A 21235-nucleotide genomic window follows, 5' to 3' on the forward strand; every position below is an offset into this window, starting at 1 on the left:
AAGGAGATAAGACGATAATTTTTAATAAATGTCCTCATTAGAGGAAAAATATAAAAATTTTGTTGGAACATAATTCCTAAAGTTGTTTTAATTCGATATAACTATTTTTAAACAAATTATAAATTTCTTTTCCGGTCAGGCTTTGAAGATTAAATATAGGTTTCCTTAAACTTAATTTCTTTTTGAAATAATTATTAATTTTGAAATAATATTTGTTTATCAAACTAAGTAGAAAATGCTTATTTTCAAAATAAGCAGGTTAAACAAAGGAATAAAATAAAACTAGAAACTTATTTTTTTATGCTATTATTAAATAATCTCTTGGACAATGATAACATGATATGAAATTATTATGGAGGTATTGTTTATTTTGAAATATGATATATTTTTTTTTATAATTTTGCTCTTAAAAAGCACTTAAAAGAAGTAAGAAGAAGAAAAGTGTATTTTAACTCTCATTGACTTTAATTCTTAATACATTATTGAACTACTACATATATCGGAACAGAAATAAAATAACTCCTTTAATTTATTTAAGAGACATTAGCCTTAAAACCGATCTTAGAGATAATATTACATGATAGGTTTGAAGAATTAACATATATGTGATTGTAAATCAGAGTCTCATAATACAAAATAATTAACATATATCATTGTTTTATTTTATCGTTAATTTTATTATCATTATTATTGTTTATTATTATTGATTTATTTTATTATTATTATTTTATCTTATTAATATTATTATTTTGTTATTATTTTTCATTTTATTTTATTATTATTATTTTTATTTTTTAAAGTTTCGTTTTATATTATTAGGCTTAAATACTTTTTTGGTCCTCATTTTGGTAGTGTTTGTTGCGGATGACCCTCATTTTGACAAAATGTTTAAAATGGTCCTCATTTTTACCGAATGTTTAAAATGATCCTTATTTTCGCAATTCGTGTTTTATTTGATCCTTTTCTGTAACTCCGTTTAAATTATTAACGAAGCATTGTACAGGTGACATGGTTTGTATGTATAGTACACATAACACATCCTAAACAAATCGTGCCACCTGTACAATGCTCCGTTAATGATTTAAACGGGATACAGAAAATGATCAAATAAAACACGAAAATGAGGACAATTTTAAAAATTCGATAAAAATGAGGACTATTTTAAACATTCTGTCAAAATGAGGACCATCCGCAACAAACACTACGAAAATAAGGACAAAAAAGGTATTTAAGCCTTATTATTATTATTATAATTATTATTATTTTACGTTATTATTATTATTACTATTACTATTATTATTATTCTGATTCTTCTTCTTATTATTATTAATTTCATTTTATAATTATTTTTAGTAGTATTATTATTTAATTTAATATTATTATTATTTTATTATTATTGTTATTATTATCATCGTTTTATTTTATTGATATAATGTTGTTTTATTATTATAGCTTTATTTTATCATTATTATTATTTTATTAATATTATTGTTTTATTATTATTGTTTTATTTTATTTTATTATTTTTATTTTTATTTTTATTTTTAAAATTTCGTTTTATTATTATTATTATTATAATAGTAATAATAATAATAATTATTTATATTATTATTATTATTACTATTTTTATTTTTATTATTTTATTTTTATTATTATTTTCATTTCATTTCATTTTATTTTATAATTATCTTTATTATTTTTTTTTTATTTTACTATTATTTTATTATCATTGTTCTATTTTATTTATGATTTTATTATAATTATTATTTATTACTAGCATACACAGGCGCTACCGCGTCTGTGTGTACACATTCTTTAAATATGAATGACAGTATGTTAGTAAATGATAATATTGTAATATTATTAAGTTAATATATAAAATAAATTTATATTTATTAAAAATAAAGTGAAATGAATAAAAAAATTAATTGTTGATGAATAAATAAAGAAAAAAAAGATAAACAATTTTATAAAAAAATAGGTAAAAGTAATCGTTAATTTTAAAATATTTAATAAATAATTATATTGTAAATGGTAGAATTGACATTATGAAATGTGGACATAAAAGAGAGAACCCTCTTTATATATTGTTATAGATTATTGCTTTATTGTATTATTATTATTATTATAATAATAATAATTATTTTATATTACTATTTTATCTTATTAGTATTTGTTTTATTATTATTTCATTTTATTTTATTATTATTTTCATTATTATTATTTTTATTTTTATTGTTTCGTTTATTATTATTATTATTATTATTATTATTGCTATTGTTGTTATTTTTTTATTATTATCATTATTACTATTTTATTGCCCGTACGACATTTTGGGACAATGGTTATGTTCTTGGTTTGTATATTGTTTGGTTATCCAGGATTATGTGGTGGGAATAACACTTTGTTTTGATGGTTTTATGTGGATTTATTATGATTCTCGGGATGTATAAAAGCAAGAATATGGTTATGTTTGATGTATGATCATGTGATATTGTGTAGTTTAGTTCAACTTAATAATATAAAAGTGTATTTACTTGTCATGGATGCATGTTTTGCGTGAACTGAGTGTCTTGTGTAAATAGGTTCATTGGAACCTATTATAGAGTGCCAAATACTAGTAAATTACCAGTAACTGGTGTGGCGTCTGGCAGAACGGTTTAAACCGTCAGGAGATAGGCCACAAAGTGAACTCTAGAGTAAAACCCGATAGTTGGCGCTTGGCGACGAAAGTGATCCCGCTAGGCGGTGCGTTGTAGAACTGGGCTTTGACCAAAATTCAGTGAGTTGGCGCAAAATGTTCTGCCAGGTGGTCTAGAACGCGAGTTAACTTAGCGACGTGGATGTTGTGCTAGGCGATTTTGGATGCAGTGATGGATTACGCGAGGGATTCTACATAGCTTTGGAGGAGGTATTGATGTGATACTTTGTTGGGGGCCCAATTACGAGTGCAACTTGTAATGGGGTAACACGTGGTCACTCGAGGTTGTAACCTAGTGGTTTTGGAAGTCTAGTGGAATGTACGAGATCGTGGCTCGTACGGATGGGTTCCAAAAGATTGCCCTCCTCGGTGTTATCCGACGAGTTTAGTAGTATTGGGACAAATACGAACTGTAGTTCGTATTGGAGAACTCCACTTGGTGTTACGGATTGTGGCCGTGACAAATTTATTCCCGTGTGTGGACTATTAGGTGGTGACCTATAGTCGAAGGGCGAGTAAACACTCGTGGCAACAAAGATCGATCAATGTAATCACCAAAGGGTGTAGAATCAAGAGGCGTCCAGAGGAAGATTTGGAAGTCGAGGATTAAGGATTATGGCTTGTGAGTCTTAGGAAAAGCAACGCCCTTATTGGATTTTGGTGAACAGGTAAGGGTTGTGCTCTTGTCGAGTTTCGGTGAGCAGGCAAGAGTGGTTGCTTGTAAGTCCTAAGGAAAGTAATGCTTTTATTGGGTTTTGGTGAACATGTAAGGGTTATTGATTGTTCTTCCCAAGAGGCGTTGGGGCGTAGGAAAAGAAACTGGTTGGTTATGAGAGAATAATATACTATGTGATGAGACTTGGGAGTATTAAAACTGTTGGAATAATGTATGGTTATTTATTATATTGTGTAGTGCAGTTTTATTTTGTTGAGCTCACCTTATTTGCTTGTGTTTGGGGATGATTGTGTAATGCGTTACACAGGAGCAGATGGATGATGTTGCAGGTGGTACTAGGGATGGCAATTAGAGCCTGGCCCGCGGGCCCAACCTGTAGCCCCGCAGAAAAAACGTGGGGCGGGCCAGCCGCAAGCCCGCAGGGGCTCGGCCCACATAAGCCCGCGGCCCGCGCGGGCTAGCCAGCAAGCCCGCATAAAATTAAAAAAAAAAAACTTGCACTTGTGTATATTAATTACTTCTTTTATGGACTCTTGCATTAACGTTTCAAATTCTTGTATAACTGGAAAAGACAAGTATTATGTAATTTTTAATGTGCTAAAATTTAAAGAATACATTGTGTATGTCATAGTATGAATATGATGAAAATGTTGAATTATCAATTTATCATCTAATTCCCCAAAGTCTTTACTTAATTTTGTGAACTTCTTAAAGTTTCCCAATTTTTAAACATTGAAAGTTTTATCATAAAAATTAAAAAAAAATTAAAAAAAAAGCGGGCCAAGGAGTATGCGGGGCGGGCCAGTATTTTCAGCCCGCATAAAGTATGCGGGGCGGGGCAGGCCAGCCCGCGTTGTGCAGGTCTTATGCGGGTCGGGCCTAAACGGGCCGGCCCGGTCCGCATTGCCACCCCTAGGTGGTGCTGGTGAAGTATAGATTTAGAAGGGGCTAGCTTGGGGAAAAACCTTTATGATTTTTTCTTGTTTTATGGATTTTAAATGTTTTATAATCATTTATCTTACCAAACTCGGAGTTTGTAATCGACAATCATAGTTTGTGGATTTTGATTTATTGCGGTATAATAAATGTTGTAAATTTTCTTGCGTTTTGGGAAAATGAATTATTATAAATGCGATTTCATACTTTTTTCTATTCTAATTATTTAAATTAGTAATGTCTAACCGAGATGTTATAATTTTCTCAACCTGGTTGCTCTAATCCTATTGTCCCTGGTCAACGTCCGGTAGGGGAAAGACGAATCCTTGAGAAGTTTCATGGACTGGTTTAACAAGACGTCCGTGAGGATTACAAATTTGAGTGACGAAATACCTACCACCACTTCACCACGAGCCTAAAGTCTGCCTCTTTCGTTGATAAGATCAACAAGAAGCCGCTTAAGAGCATGGACAAGCTAAGAGAATGGCCAACTCAGTTCATGCATATGTAGGACATGAAGGACTTTCGAAAGCATGTCCGAGTAGAACCCATTATAGTGGAGGAAAGTAATGTTAAATTGTTCGGAAAGTCCCCGACTAGTAGAGATGTCGAGCAGTCGAAAGGAAAAAAATTCAACAACTACATCCCCTTAGTGTTTCAAGTGCTAAGATTTTACATGAGGCTTTCAGTGTCGATACGCTACCGCCTTTGAGGAAGAAGTCGGTGCCTGCTGACACCGATGAAAGTAAGCATTGTTTGTTCCATCGCAACATTGGGTATACTACGGAGGAGTGTCATACCCTAAAGGACAAGATAGAAGAGCTCATTAGAGCTGGCCAACTCAAGCAATACATTTGGAAGGACCGGGCCGAACACAATCTTCCCTGAAGGGGAACTCTCGTTCAATCTTCCAAGCATTAATACCAATTTGACCAAACCGACCGTAAATCTGATTGGGAGGGAGGGTCCCCTAGTAGAAGAAGTTGAAGCAGAAGTAGAAGTCCGTACCGCCTCCTTTACGGCTACATCAACACAATTCTAGGTGAGTTCGTATGCAATGGACTATCCAATTTTCAAAAGTTTATACTATTTTCAATGTCCTTTACATACCTGACTTTTCTTTTAATTTGATATATGTTCAAAGCTTAACTAAAGATCTGAATTGCACTTTGACCTTTTCTTCTCAGATGTTTCAAATTCAGGATAATTCTACATCGAAGATGATTGAGCGTGCTAATGTCTATGAAGGACTATACTACCTACATTCTTTTCCTGTTTTTGACAAAGACTTTGTTCCTAAATTTGTTCTTGCTTACAAGCATGTGATATAAACTTGTGGCATTATAGATTAGGGCACCTTGGAATCAAAATTATTGAACAAATAAGCAAAAAGTTTTCCTTATATTCAAACTGGTTCTAAAATTGTATGTGACATTTGCCATTATGCCAAGCAACAAAGTTTACTTTTTCCTCATAACACTACTTCTAATTCTAATTGTTTTGATATCATCTATGTTAATATATAAGGACTTGTTCTATACCCTTTGTTCATGGGCACAAATATTTTCTCACTATTGTAAATGACTATAGTAGGCATATTTGTATTTTTCTTATGCATGCTAAAAGTGAAACCATAACTATTTTAGAAAACTTTGTGCTAAATGTTAAAAATCAATTTAGTAAAAGTATCAAGACTATTAGATTAGATAACAAACCATAATTTGAATATGTTGCTTTATATAATTCTCATGGTATCAATCACCAAAAAGGTTGTGTTGAAACTCCCTAACCGAATTTTGTTGTTGAGCGAAAACATTAGCATATATTAAAAATAACACGAAGTTTACTTTTCCATTCTAATGTTCCTAAGGCATATTGGTCCTATGCTATTTCTCATGTTGTATATTTGATGAATAGGTTTCTAACAACTGTTCTTAGTGGTATGACTCCCTTTGAATTACTATACGAAAATTCTCCTACATATCTGAATCTGAAAATATTTGGTTGTGTCTGTTTTGCTTCCACCCTTGAAAATAATAGAAACAAACTTGATCCGAAAGCCAAAAAGGGTATGTTTCTTGGTTATAAAAATGGTGTAAAGGGTTATATGGTCCTTGATATAAAAACTAGCAAATTTTTCATAAGTAGAAATGTGATTTTTCCTTATAAAAACTAAGAAGCTAATAATGAGATTAATGAGAGTGAAATAAATGATCTTAACTTCTTAGATGATTTTATATGTAATCATAACAATGTGGGAATCTAAGATATTGAAGCTAACAACACTGCCAACAACAATAATCTAAGTTTTCTAGAGGATAATCAAACTTATATACTTCAGAATAGAAGAAGATCTACCTGAATCATAAAGGCTCCACAATATCTGAATGACTGCATACATGAGATTAATCAGGTCAATCTCTCCCTATCTAACTATCTACGTATGTAAAATGACTTAAAAATCTCATATCCTATTTCTAATGTACTTTGCTATGACTCTTTATCTGAAAAACAATTGAGGTATACCTTGTCTTTATCTATTAGGAATGAGCCACAATAGCAAGACTTGGTACCTAACCCAACTCCTACCAGGAAAGGTTTTGATTGACGGCAAATGGGTTTACAAGATTAAACATAGAGTTGATGGCAATATATAGCGACACAAAGCGCACCTAGTGGCAAAATGATACATAAAAAATTGAAAGGATAAACTTTCTAGACACTTCTCCAATGGCCAAGCTTACTATTGTCAGATTACTCCTAGCTCTTGTTGCCACTGAGGATGGGTTTCTACATCAATTGAATGTGGACAATGCATTCTTGCAAGGAGACCTAAATGAAGAGGTTTATATGATACCACCTCTAGACATGACAGTCAGTAAAAAAAGGACAAGTTTACAGGTTAACTAAGTCTCTATATGGCTTAAAACAGGCTAATAGTCAATGGTTTGCAAAATTATATTCTTTCCTTATTTCAATTGATTTTATTCAGTTTAAGTCTGATCAATCCCTTTTCGTTAAGAATCCGTCTACAAATTTTACAACACTTCTTGTATATGTAGTTGATATAATTTTAACAGGAAATTCTATCATCGAGATTGAAGGAATAAAGGCTCTACTGAATAATAAATTTCAAATCAAGAACTAGCGAAACTCAAATACTTCATAGGTTTTGAAGCGGCCAAATCTAAGAAGGGTATTCACCTATGTCAAAGAAAATATGCTCTAGACATCCTAGATGAAACATGAATGCTTGGGTGCAAACCATGTTCTACCCTTTTTCTGAGTGATACAAAATCTCTATACAAAACAGAGAATTTTCTACACAATCCTAATTCATGTTGCAGATTAATAAGGAAGTTAATATATCTCACAAACACTAGACCTGATTTATGTTTCTTCATTCATTTGTTAAGTCAGTTTATGCAATTTCCTACTGATTATCACTATCGGGCTATGCAACACATTCTTAGGTAGATTAAATCCAACCCCTCACAAGGTTTCTTCTTTGCTGCTAATACTCAAATCCACATAAAAGCTTTCAACGAGAAGGTCAACTTCGAGATTTTTCATATTCATAGAATCTCCTCTCATATCGTGGAAATGAAAAAAAACAAAGCACCATTTCTCGCTCCTTAATTGAAGCATAGTATCGTGCCCTAGTCGCTATTGTATGTGAAGTGCAATGGCTACAATACCTCCTAGATGATATTCACATCAAGGCCAACACCACCGCCACTTTGTATTGTGGCAACAAATCTGCTCGTCACATAGCTCATAACTTGAGTTTTCATGAGCGCACAAAACATATTGACTTGGACTGCCATGTTGTGTGCGAGAAAATTCAAGCCAACTTTCTTCGCCTTTTGCCCATACGCTCTGACGACTAACTTACCGACGTCTTCTCCAAGTCTCCTCATCGCGTTCAGTTCAGATGTATCGTTTCCATGCTTGGATCGGTGAATATCCACCATCCAGCTTGAGGGGATAATGTGAAAGATGTTTAGGTTTATGGGTTGTGGTTGTAACCCGTTTTCCCCTTTAGCTTGTTTTTAGAAACCTTATATAAGAATAGGAATTTCTTTTGTTTTGTAAGAAACAAAAGTTCAATCAAATTATATGAAAAGTCGTTTAACTTTCTTAACTGTTTGGCTCCTTCTTCTATCTATTTTGGAAGATCTTCATAGTTGAACCTTCTTCCATGGGTCTCTCTGGATTTCATGTCAGGGACACTATAAAAAAAATTGCATTTAACGGGGGTTATTTAGCGATGGTTAATATAACCTTAGCAATGGATTAACTTAACTGAGGTTTTTAAAATCTCCGTTAAATTCCAAAGGTTTAATGTTAAACCTCTATAAAATAGTGTAGGTTTTCAAAACTTCCGTTAAATTACAAAGGTTTAACTTTAAACTTCTAAAAAATAGTATAGGTTTTTAAAACCTCCCTTAAAGTACAAAGGTTTAATGTTAAACTTTTAAAAAGTAGTATAGGTTTTTAAAACCTTTGCTAAATTACAAAGATTTAGTTCTAAACCTCTAGAAAATAGTCTAGCACTACAAAAAATTAATCCATTAGTGGCAGTTAATTTTTAGTAGTTAGAAGAAACGTTACAAACTTACACGATTGTGGCAGGAAAAATAAACCGCTAATATTTATTTCTTTCTTTCTTTAAAAGTTGCTAAAAGAATTAATTTTTAATGGTTTTCTTTTACGAAATTTGACCTAAGACTTTCAAATTCTCAATGCCTTCTTCGGTACCTTTGTCGTCACCATCACCGCTTCCGTCATCACCACCACCGCCTCCGTCATCACCACCATCGCTGATGAAGGATTGACCCCAACCAAGAATGAAGGCGCATGCTTAAGAAGACTAAGCATGTTTAGAAAGGAAGTTCATTAATCCTTCATCCCTTTCATTTGTGTTTGTTATTTTTGATTCCCTAAGTTGACTTAGTTGAATCAACTTTAGTTGACTTGTTGACCTTTGACTAGGTTTGACTTGTTGACTATAGTTGACTTGACTTAAGCCAACATGCTAATCTATGTTTATTTTCTTTGTAGGTTAATTAGGAGTAAGAAAGCAATGCTAGGTGGCGCATGGTGATTGGGGAGCATAAATGATGTGGATGAGAGAGTAAAGCAAAGGCATAAAGCATAAAGTAAAAGGCATAAAACAAGTGTACCTATGTACCTTTGGTCTCCTTTGTTTTTAGCACACTTTGGCCACTTTTTGGAGACATATGAGACACATTCTTTGTCTCCTTTTGTGCTAGAACGAAATTAGCCTTACGCACACCATAGTTGGCTCTTTTGTCTCTCATTTTTGTAACCTTATTTGACCTAGTTTCTAGAAGCTAGGATTAGGTTTTTGTAGAGACATCCTTAGGTATCTTTTATTTGCTTAGAGGCCCCTAAACTCTTCTATATAAGGGGTGCTCCTAGACATGTAAAAGGGTTGAACATTTTGAAGTAAAAACACTCTTGTGTCTCAACCATTTGTGAGAGTTTCCTCCCTTGGGAGTGAATACTTTTAAGCCTTATCTTGCATAGCAAGTGGCGGCACACATCCACTCATCTTCAAGGTTGCCATGGCTTCTAGCCTAGCCTTGTAGTGGCGTGCTTCTCACATTTTTTACCATTTCTTTCCTTTCCATTTTATGTTTTCTTCTTCCTTTAATTGTTCTTGGTTTTCTATGGTTTATGTGCTTTCCATTTCCTTTTTGTTTGAATCAATCCATCATCTTCTTCTCTTGAGCTTTGTGAAAGGAACCTTCACATCTAGATAGCATGCTATCTTAATGTCCAGTGGGGATTTCACTTAGCTTTCTTAATCAACTCACACCATATTCAATAATCTTAAAAAGGAACAAGATAATCCTTCATCAATCGCCTCCCTGTCTATGTAACACTCCGTCTCTTCGCCATCACCATCTGTCTATTGCCGCTGCTTCCCCTGTCATCACCAAGCATCTCTCCTTCATCTAATCGACGGGTCTACGAGTATTGAAGAGAAGAAAGAGTCAATTGTCGAAAATTTCTCTAATGAGCGTGAAAATGTCGGAAGAAGTGTGGTTAAGTTGCCTCACTCGTGCATTGTCCACTGAAACCGAAGAGATTATAGGTCTTCTACTTGGGAATATTCAGGTAATCTGACCTAACATTTTTTTCTCTGTTATGTAGTGAATTGAAGAAATGCATAGACACAGTCCAAATTCGATTAATAATTGTGATGGTTGCACCGCATTGTCTGTCAGACTGGTTGCACCTCAAGTTGATCTTGAACATAATTCATTTTGTCTTATTAATATTTTCACCTATAAATTTTTATGGAGAAGTTTATGTAAATAGAGTCTAAATGTTCCGATTCCATGATGGGAGATGAGACTTGTTGAACTTGTGCAGATGGAGGATGGCTAATGATGAAGGATTATCTTGTTCCTTTTTAAGATTATTGAATATGGTGTGAGTTGATTAAGAAAGCTAAGTGAAATCCCCACTGGACATTAAGATAGCATGCTATCTAGATGTGAAGGTTCCTTTCACAAAGCTCAAGAGAAGAAGATGATGGATTGATTCAAAACAAAAAGGAAATGGAAGGCACATAAACCATAGAAAACCAAGAACAATTAAAGGAAGAAGAAAACATAAAATGGAATGGAAAGAAATGGTAAAAATGTGAGAAGCACGCCACTACAAGGCTAGGCTAGAAGCCATGGCAACCTTGGAGATAAGTGGATGTGTGCCGCCACTTGCTATGCAAGATAAGGCTTAAAAGTATTCACTCCCTAGGGAGGAAACTCTCACAAATGGTTGAGACACAAGAGTGTTTTTACTTCAAAATGTTCAACCCTTTTACATGTCTAGGAGCACCCCTTATATAGAAGAGTTTAGGGGCCTCTAAGCAGATAAAAGATACCTAAGGATGTTTCTACAAAAACCTAACCCTAGCTTCTAGAAACTAGGTCAAATAAGGTTACAAAAATGAGAGACAAAAGAGCCAAGTATGGTGTGTGCAAGACTAATTTCGTTCTAGCACAAAAGGAGACAAAGAATGTGTCTCATATGTCTCCAAAAAGTGGTCAAAGTGTGCTAAAAACAAAGGAGACCAAAGGTACATAGGTACACTTGCTTCATGCCTTTTACTTTATGCTTTATGCCTTTGCTTTACTCTCTCCTCTACATCATTTATGCTCCCCAATCACCATGCGCCACCTAGCATTGCTTTCTTACTCCTAATTAACCTACAAAGCAAATAAACATAGATTAGCATGTTGGCTTAAGTCAAGTCAACTATAGTCAACAAGTCAAACCTAGTCAAAGGTCAACAAGTCAACTAAAGTTGATTCAACTAAGTCAACTTAGGGAATCAAAAATAACAAACACAAATGAAAGGGATGAAGGATTAGTGAACTTCCTTTCTAAACATGCTTAGTCTTCTTAAGCATGTGCCTCCATCCTTGGTTGGGGTCAATCCTTCATCAGCAAACTACAGTTTGTGTCACTGGTTTGACAGTTATAGGTGTGAGGAAAGGTCTGAAGACAAAATTGATAGATGTTGAGCCTATGGAGAAGCCATCCCCATTTTCTTCCATTGAAGTGTGGGTATGGACTCGGGTTCTTCTTATATCCTTTGCTTCTTCTTTGATATATTTTCTCACTTATATTTTAGTTTTATTCATATCTTGACATATTTCTAAGGGTGTAATGGAGAGTATTTCGCTATTTTAAAAATTTTCCTAGGTTGATATACCTATTCAGCAAAGCTATCTGTATTATGGATCAGGTGTGTGATTTATTTGCATATATAACTCATTCCAATAACAAATTAAATCAGTACAATGTATGTGTCAATGATGTGATTTCTTCCACAGGCTTTTAGTGCATATGTATTCTGGCTTAATGAATCCCCTCCAACTATCATTTCAAGATCGGTAAGTTCTTTCCATGAATCTAGTAACATCTGAGATTAAGTAAATGTGTTAGAGTCACTGATGAGAATCTCTCCTTCCTTGTGAAAATAAACAAAAACCTGGAGAAGTTAGACATAACATGATGTCGTACAATAACACCTGAATTTATGCCCAACCTAACAAATTCATGTTTACGGCTTACATCCCTTAGAATGGAATCTTGTAGCTTGATCAACAGAGAAGGTTTCTTGTTTATTGGACAGTGTCAACTGTTGGAAGAATTAGATGTCACAGATACTGAAATAGATGACATAGGTTGAATTTCTTACCTTACATTTACATTATAAAATGTTTTTTACCTTCTGTGTGTGATTTATTCATCTTGATTTGTGTAGGGCTTTGTTCGATCTCAAGATGTACCAAACTTTCTAGTCTGAAGTTGGGCATATGTCTGATGATAACTGATAAAGGACTAAAGCATATTGCTAACAGTTGTTCAGAGCTCAAACATCTTGATCTTTACAGGTTCTTGTATCTCAACTTTGTTAAATTTAAATCCAACTTAAGCATTATTCGGAGAAAATTTGCAGCCTTTTACCTCATTTTTTAAGTGAGATGAGTGAAAAAGCTTCATGAAACTTCGTTATAGAGCATATGTAAACTGCAAAAGATGTAGTTTTGATTGCTCATAGACATTAGACAATTCTGATCTCATCTAAAGATTGTGATTCTTGATAAATGGTTACGACTTTTTAACAACTTCTTTTGTTTTTCTTTAAAGTTTGCTCTGTTTTATTTCAGAGGAGCTCAAGAATAACTGATGAGGGAATTATTGCAATTGACCTTGGTTGTCCTTCACTTACGGTTGTTAACATTGCTTACAACAGCAACATCACAGATTCTTCACTAGCATTTCTTTCAAAATGTCAGAAACTGAGAACTCTAGAAATCCGAGGGTGCCCTCATATTTCACCACAGGGTCTCTCAAATATTGTTGTTGGTTGTAGGAACTTTGAGACTCTAGACCTGAAGAAGTGCCGCAAAATTAATGATACTGGAATGATTCAATTGGCTCAACATTCTCAAAGGCTAAAACAGGTAGGTTCTTATTCCTAACTTGTCCAATACATTTGGAGTTTCTTTTGTATGCTAGTGTTTATGAAGTTATTATCATTAGTACATGATGTTCTATGGCTTCAAATCCTCCGTTGTGTATTTAAGAACTAACTACCATTGATTTATTTGAATTTCAGATAAAGCTATCATATTGCTCGGTGACCGATGTGGGGCTCATTGCACTGGCTAGAACAAGCTGCTTGCAGTATATATCCATTTTTCACGTGGAGGGTAATGGTCTAGTAGCTTTTCTTTTGGCTTGTCAAAGTTTAACAAAAGCGAAGTTGCACGCATGCTTTGAGCCACTGATTCCTCAACAAATTCTAAAATTCATGGAAGCTCGTGGATGTGTGCTTGTTTAGAGGGAAAATCGTTTGAAGCCTCTTGGTAACTTTTGTACATTTCAGCCCTTTATTTCTAGCTTGAGGAAGTCACTGACATTGCAGATATATTAAACTTGAGGTATTCCAAGGAGGGAGCTACAATTGGTAGGCATCAGTGCCATGCTCATGGCATCCAAGTATGAAGAAATATGGCCACTTGAGGTATATATATATATATATATATATATATATATATATATATATATATATATATATATGTACTTTATATATATTTCAAAATTTAGCCATTTAAGGATTCTATGTTCTGTATAAATATTTCTGGACTCCAACTTATTTGTGGTTTTCAAGCTTTCAAGGAATTAACTACTGAATACAAAATTCAAAGTATTTAGTGTATTAAATAGTTAAATTTGGGTGTTGACATTCTTTTGAGTTTACCCTTTCCAGATAAGGTAGGAACTAAGAATTCTTAGTTTCTTAATGTCAATTTCTAAGAAACTTTTGATCCAAAGTCATTGGCCCTTGTTGCAGGATTCACTTGGTGGAAACAACAAAACTGTCATGATAGGTAATACTGCTGAAAGTTGATTCATGACTATGAATATCTGTGTTTAAGCAAGTTCTTGCTTTGCTTTTGTTCAATCCATTTAAACTAGGAACTATTCCTCTCCAATTAATTGAAGATATTTGTTCCTCTTTTAGACATATTTTAATGAGTATATCTAATACTGTATAGATAAATTAATAATATTGTTTCTCTAATCAAAAGTACTTATTTTACATGCTTCTCAAGGATTTTCTAAAACATTCAATGCCATGAGATCTATCATAAGGGTGCCAGCAAAACACATGTAGCATTTAATTGGTTAGACTATATGTTCACCATGCCTCCTTCCTAATCAACTATGAAGCATTTAAATTGATTTCCATTGCTTACTCAAAATTTCTTATTAATATTACTTATAAAAAGTTGTATGCATATTCCTTTTTCGTAACAATAACTAGTGATTTTTTCCTGTTAAACTCCAACTTGTGCTTAACTTATGTTCTCCTTTTCATTTCAGAGGTTTGCATATCTTTCCGCTAGAACACCCATTTCCTCTGATGGAAGGTCCTAATAGAGATTCATCACAAGAATATACATGAAATAGAACTTGGATGTGGCACAGTTAAAAGATGTAGAAAAATAATATGCTTTCAGTTACCTTGTCATGCCCTAGGTAGCGATACATCTCACTCATGAAACTTTGGCAAAATCGCATAATCTGCCAACTTATCAAAGTAACATTTAGTAATTATAAAACTACTGTAAGGGTGAATTCCTTTTCCAATAGGTATTGTTTTGGATCATATTCAACCCTGTATATTTGACCAAGTGATACCCTGATACTGTAATTCAATTAGCTAGAGAAAAGAAAACCATGGGTTGGACGTAGGGGCATTTAGGTAGTTGAACACTAAAAAAAATTTCAAAACAGCAGCGATTTAATTATGTAGTGAAAGTTGGCTAAATAGCTTTGTCTAAAATGATTTGGGCATTCAGTTGATAAGTACATTGTAGATCGAATTTCAATTAAATAAAAAGATGAATCTACCAACTTAAACACATAAGTCCTTGTTGACAACACAAGCTACGTATTAGTCAAACTTGCAATGCATATACATTAATGACAGACCACTACAAATTGAAAAATGTAATACTTGGGGGCGAATAATGAAATTGATGAATTGTAACCTGATGCACTTTGTTTGCTTTTGATCCTGCATTCCGTGGAAGTGCATTTTGTGACGCCCCGACTACTATACTAAATAATTATTATTTGATAAAAAGATATGGAATCAATTTTTTTTTTTACCATAAGATTTTCCTTGAGAAAACATTAATAATAACATAACTTCATATTCATATATGTAGTTTGCATCTATGTAATTGTTCATGAAATATTACAAAAATATATATTTGTTAAATATTAAGAGTCCTACATCAGAATAGAAGATTTTCTATATTTTTAACATCTCCTAAAGATATTAATAGAAATTATCCATGAGTCAATCTTCAGAAGATCCACCAATAATATCCCGAACAACTCTCACTGAGCAGGTTCCTCTTCTGCTCATGCAACAGGTACATATGAAAGAAAAATATGAAAGGAGTGAGGTCTTTATAAGCCTTAAATATCAATCTTAATAAACTCAACAAACAATGCAGACACCGGGGGCCTAGATTTGGACCTATAACCACAAAACTTGATCTTGTTTTACCAGACATATAGATCCATATTTCACTTTTGATGATCCAATCTGAACATCGAAAGTTACTTTGGGAAGTGATTAGGTAGTTGAGTATTTCTCATAAAACATGGTACAGTCATAATTATTTCTTTCTCGAGAATATTAGCCATTTATCGGCTCACAAAAGAGATATATACTCACTACCTAACCTTGGCGATGCCGAGCAAGTATCGGATAGTTCCAAGTTTGGCCTATGAATATCCTAGTCCAGTGCGCTATTCTGAACTATCCAAATATTCACCTACTTGGTAAAACTTCCTTAGACCCCACCATGGTCCCTGCCTTTCATCCCGCAGTGTACCAAACTGTGACTTTCCAAATACAAACACTTTGACACTAGTTTAATCTCAACTTATTGAAACCAAACTTAACTCTCACTCAACTGACATACTCTTGGATATTTTCAAGGGTCATAAAATGTGATGACTATCAAATCATGTCATTGCATAAACTATACACAAAGAACATAAAATAAAATAAAATGTACATGTAATTTTCTTATATTCAAGCTCACTGAATAAAATAATATTTACTTTCACTTCACATTTTTTTTAATCATAAAATAATGATAAAATAAGAATCAAAGCAAGAACTTTAAATAAATAATTAGTTAAGGATTATAACATTATAAATAAATAAAATAACAAAAATATAAATTAAACGGGACCCGTGCGTAACTGGAGATATATTTATTGAAATAAAGAAATGGGACCAGTGCATAACTGGAGATAAAATAAAATAAATAAACAGGACCAGTGCGTAACTGGAGATAAATAAAATAAAATGAATAAATAGGACCAGTGCGTAACTGGAGATAAATAAAATCAAATAAATAAATAGAACCAGTAACTGGAGATAAATAAAATAAAATAAATAAATAGGATCAATGCATAACTGGAGGTAAATAAAATAAAATAAATAAATAGGACCAGTGCGTAACTGGAAATAAATAAAATAAATAAATAAATAGGACCAGTGCGTAACTGGAGATAAATAAAATAAATAAATAAATAGGATCACTGCGTAACTAAAGATTAAATAAAATAAATAAACAAGATCAATACATATTTGGAGATTAAATAAAATAAATAAATAAACAGGATCAATGTATAATTGGAGATGAAATAAAATCAATATAAGAGGATGATAAATGAAAATAAGTTAAATGAAAGTAAATAGAATAATATGAGTCAAATAAATAAAAGATTAATATAAAACCCATGAGCTTATCAAGATTAATATATAAAAGCTTAACCTCACTCCCCCTTACCTTATTGATGGAAGAGCACACTAATAATATTTGTAGAGGACTATGATCTCTTCGAATTTTGCTCTAAACTTTCTTTCCCTGTTTTCTCTTTCTCTCTCTTATTTCTCTTTCTCTTTCTCTCTCCCTCTTTCTTCTCTCTTTCTCTCTCTTCTTTCTTTCTTTCTTTCTCACTTTCTCACTTTCTCACCACCGTAACTTCCCCTTCATCTATATATATATATATATATATATATCAAGCCAAGTCATGTGTCATCATGACTTTCATTAATTTAAAAGATAAGGTTTATCTCTTTTTTTTTTTCTTTTCCTTCTTATCTTTTCTCATAATCTTCTTATCTTATCTTTTTTCTTTTTTATCTCTTTTAGAATATTCTCTTTTTTTTACACACCTATTTAATAAAAATAGTTTTTTTTTCTAATATATATATATATATATATATATATATATATTTATCTCTTTTAGAAAATTCTTCATATATATTTTTTTTACACACACATATTTAATTAAAATATTTTTACCTAATATATATATATATATATATTATATTTGTTTTGTTTTGTTCTTATTGTTATTTTCAATAAGTAAAAATTACATCATGATAAAATATATTTTTAATGTTTAAACTACATCATAATAAAATACAAAACGTTAGTAAAAATAGAATATTTTCTAAGTGTTTTATTTAAAATAAATAATACAGTTTATTAAAAAAAAATAGGGACGTTACACATCTTGCATCCCGTGGACCATTATCTTGTAGAACTAGTTCAAGTACAAGTCATTTTATTACACATATAGATATCCTTCTTCTGTTACATAAGTCTGCATGTATATGTGACAATGATGAATTGTGTATCTCGTTTTTTCACAGTGAAAGTGAGCTATATGGGTAAATTTTGTTTTACAGGTACATGAACTATAAAATCTGATGTTATTGTACATATCTGAAGCGTTGTAAGAGTTCAGCATCTAAAAGGCCATATAGCATATTGTATCTTCTAAAGAGGTATTAAAACCTTGTGCTTTAAGTCTTCTTGCTAGTGAATAATGAAAATTTGATATTTCCCACTCTTATGCTTGATGTAGTGAGTTAGATTTAAATTATTGGTTACTCTTAGCAGATGAAATGTGATTGGGGAAAACATTGCAAGTAATTCACTGTCTAAAATTAAATTATTTCTCCTCTGAAAGAATAAAACACAGATTGTTTGGTAATACTTGACAAATAGACTAAGAGCAAATTAATAGTTTGGTAAACAATCACTACATGTAAGTGGATATAAGAGTTTTATATTCTCTATCATGGCAGCTATAGAGCCAAATTCTGCTACTAAGAATAATAGTATTGAGTGCATTGAGATGGAAGGAAAAGCTCCTATGAAATTTAAAGAAAATCTAAATGATCATTTTCATACACCAAAAGGCCTTTGAAACCCTGCAATGATCTTGGAGTTGACTGGTTAAAATGCCACTGTATAGTGAAGTAGCTGACAGAAGGTCATAATAGTTGGGATTTTTTTGTGGCCTAGTTTTAAAAATAGATCCACGGTGATGGTATGGTGAAGGACGGGAAAACTTGTACATGAAGATGAGGATGAAGTTGGATTATTTTGTTTGTTTCTTTGGTTGAAGAAATGAGGTTTGGTTGGGGTTGTTAAATACTTCTTTATTTTTTATTCAATTTCTTCTTAGTTGAAAATCGTGGCCCTTGATTTGTTGAACCAAATATCTTTGTGGTTGAATATTTGAATCCACAGTTACATCCCAACCACAAACAACACAAAAATAAAGCCCTATAATATGAACACGCTAAAGAGTTCTTCTAAACGTGCCTAATCACTCACATTCTTGGAGGCCATTCTGTCGGCAAATAATGGAAGAACTTTGATCTAATGAATCCTTAATTTGCTTCAGACCCTCGAAATGTCAGACTTGGTTTGGCTACTGATGGGTTCAATCCATTTGGTGATGATAGACAACAACTATGGCAACAAAGAGATGATGGAACACGTAATATAGATGAAATTATTACAATGTGTCGAGAAGGAATGAATAGAGACCAATGGGCTTTTTTTGTTGACTATCGTTTAAATTCAAGGACTAAGGTAATAAAAACTATCTTTTCTATTCCTTTAAGTGTTACTTTACTTATTTTTAGTAATTTTCTACATATATGCTTAGGAAATTGCCCAAAAAAAATAAGGATAATAGAAAGAAGCAAACAGTTCCTCACACAGGTGGATCGAAGAGCATTGCACGGAAGAAGGATGAGATGGTAACTTTATTCATCAATCATTTTTGTTATATCATATATGATTCATGATTTTCTTAAGTTTTATAGGAGCAAGAGCTTGGTCGCAAAGTTAGTAGGGGAGAAGTTTGGATAGCAACACATAAACACGCTAATGGGGAATTTGTGAATGATGGAGCAAGAGAGATTAGAGTAAGTATAAGTTTTCTAAAGACAAATACTGAATCAAATTGAATGTTACCTTCATTGATAACATTTTGTATTATTTGTAGAAAAAAATTAAAGCATATGAGACAAATACATCTTCCCTTTCACAAGATATATCAATTGAAGATTCACTGGCTCATGTTCTAGGAAGTAAAGAACATTGTGGTCGTGTTCGAGGAATGGGATTGGGACCTTGCCCTTCTCGTGTGTTTGGATATACTAAGAATTTTCATTTTGGGACATCCTCATCTTGTCCTTCTTATTCAGAATTGCAAAATCAGGTTATTGATTTGGATTGTCATGTGTAGCAATATGATGTTGTGTGCTTTGGATTGTCATGCCAAGGTTGTAAATGTTGTTGTGTTGAATATTATTGGACACTATTAATGTTGTTGTTGTGTTTCTTTGGATTGTTTTCTATAAGTAGGAGTAAGAAATGTAGTATATTTTTTGTTGATAGATTGAGTGTTTTATAATGTTTATGTGTTTTTTACGATTTTAATAATAGATTGTGTTCTAATATAGGTCACTGCATTAAAGTCACAATTGGATGAACAAAATAAACGAAATGAAGAACGTGACAAAAGACTTGATGCAATCATGAACTTCTTTTCTCAAAATTATCAAGGTCAATTGTCTCCTGAGTTGACTATGTTCAATCTTGCACCGGTAATGTTTAAGACTGCATAACTTCTTTTATTTTTCAGAGTTTACATTTGTAATTATGATTCACATTTATATTGTAGGTTTCTGATCAAGGAAGTGTGCCAACTAATACAACAAGTTCTGGACATGAGGAAAATCATATGTGATAGTTGAAGATTATAATATAATGTGGAAGTTAATTGAATCATTTTATGTTTTGAGAACCATTGCAGTACTTCATGATAGTTTTTGCTGACTAATATTGTACTTGAATTTGAATTTGAATTCGTATATTTGTTATACTTTGATATACATTTAGTCATCTATAAATAATTTGTCAATTTGATGAGTTTATATCTATTTAGGTATAATTTCATTAAATATAGATTAAAAAAATAGAATAAATGTAAATAATTGTGATTGAAAATATATATATATATATATATATATATATATATATATATATATATATATATGAATACATAAATGATAAATGAGTAAAAAAATATAATAATAATAATTTAAAAATCTATGGTACTTTACGGAGGTTTTGAAACCTATAGTATTTTATGGAGGTTTTGAAGCCTAGGGTATTTTAGGGGGTTTTGAAACCCATGGTATTTTATGGGGGTTCTGAAACCTATGTTATTTTATGGAGGTTCTAAAACCCATAGTATTGTATGGAGGTTTCAAAATCCACGATATTTTACGGAGGTTTCAAAATTTATGGTAATTAACTGGGGGTTTTAAACCCACAAAACTTAACTAAGGTTTTAAAACCTATGTTAAATACAAGAGGATAAAAAACCTCCGTTATTGATTGGTGCTTACTGGGGTTCGTAAAAACCCTGGCTAACACATTCTCCAGGGATGGTTTAGCGGG

At 32.4% G+C, this 21235-nt stretch overlaps 1 protein-coding gene across 1 annotated transcript; it reads left to right on the forward strand.

The window, feature by feature from the left end:
* Window positions 1-19282: 19282 nt before the first annotated feature.
* Window positions 19283-20706, forward strand: LOC114169421 (uncharacterized). Its single transcript, XM_085666100.1, has 6 exons — window positions 19283-19355; window positions 19433-19524; window positions 19591-19692; window positions 19773-19988; window positions 20233-20376; window positions 20454-20706. The coding sequence occupies exons 1-6, from the start codon at window positions 19283-19285 to the stop codon at window positions 20517-20519; spliced, it is 693 nt and encodes a 230-aa protein (XP_085522226.1). The 3' UTR covers window positions 20520-20706.
* The last annotated feature ends 529 nt before the right edge of the window (window positions 20707-21235 follow it).

The sequence above is a fragment of the Vigna unguiculata genome, chromosome 9, assembly GCF_037176805.1.
Source record: "Vigna unguiculata cultivar grain cowpea cultivar isolate G323 ecotype 2 chromosome 9, ASM3717680v1, whole genome shotgun sequence".
Classification (NCBI taxonomy): domain Eukaryota; kingdom Viridiplantae; phylum Streptophyta; class Magnoliopsida; order Fabales; family Fabaceae; genus Vigna; species Vigna unguiculata.

Coding starts and splice junctions, on each gene's coding strand:
- LOC114169421 (XM_085666100.1), top strand. CDS start 19,283: ATGTGTCGAGAAGGAATGAATAGAGACCAATGGGCTTTTTTTGTTGAC. Junction 19,693..19,772: donor ATGGAGCAAGAGAGATTAGA/GTAAGTATAAGT, acceptor TATTATTTGTAG/AAAAAAATTAAAGCATATGA. Junction 19,989..20,232: donor ATTCAGAATTGCAAAATCAG/GTTATTGATTTG, acceptor GTTCTAATATAG/GTCACTGCATTAAAGTCACA.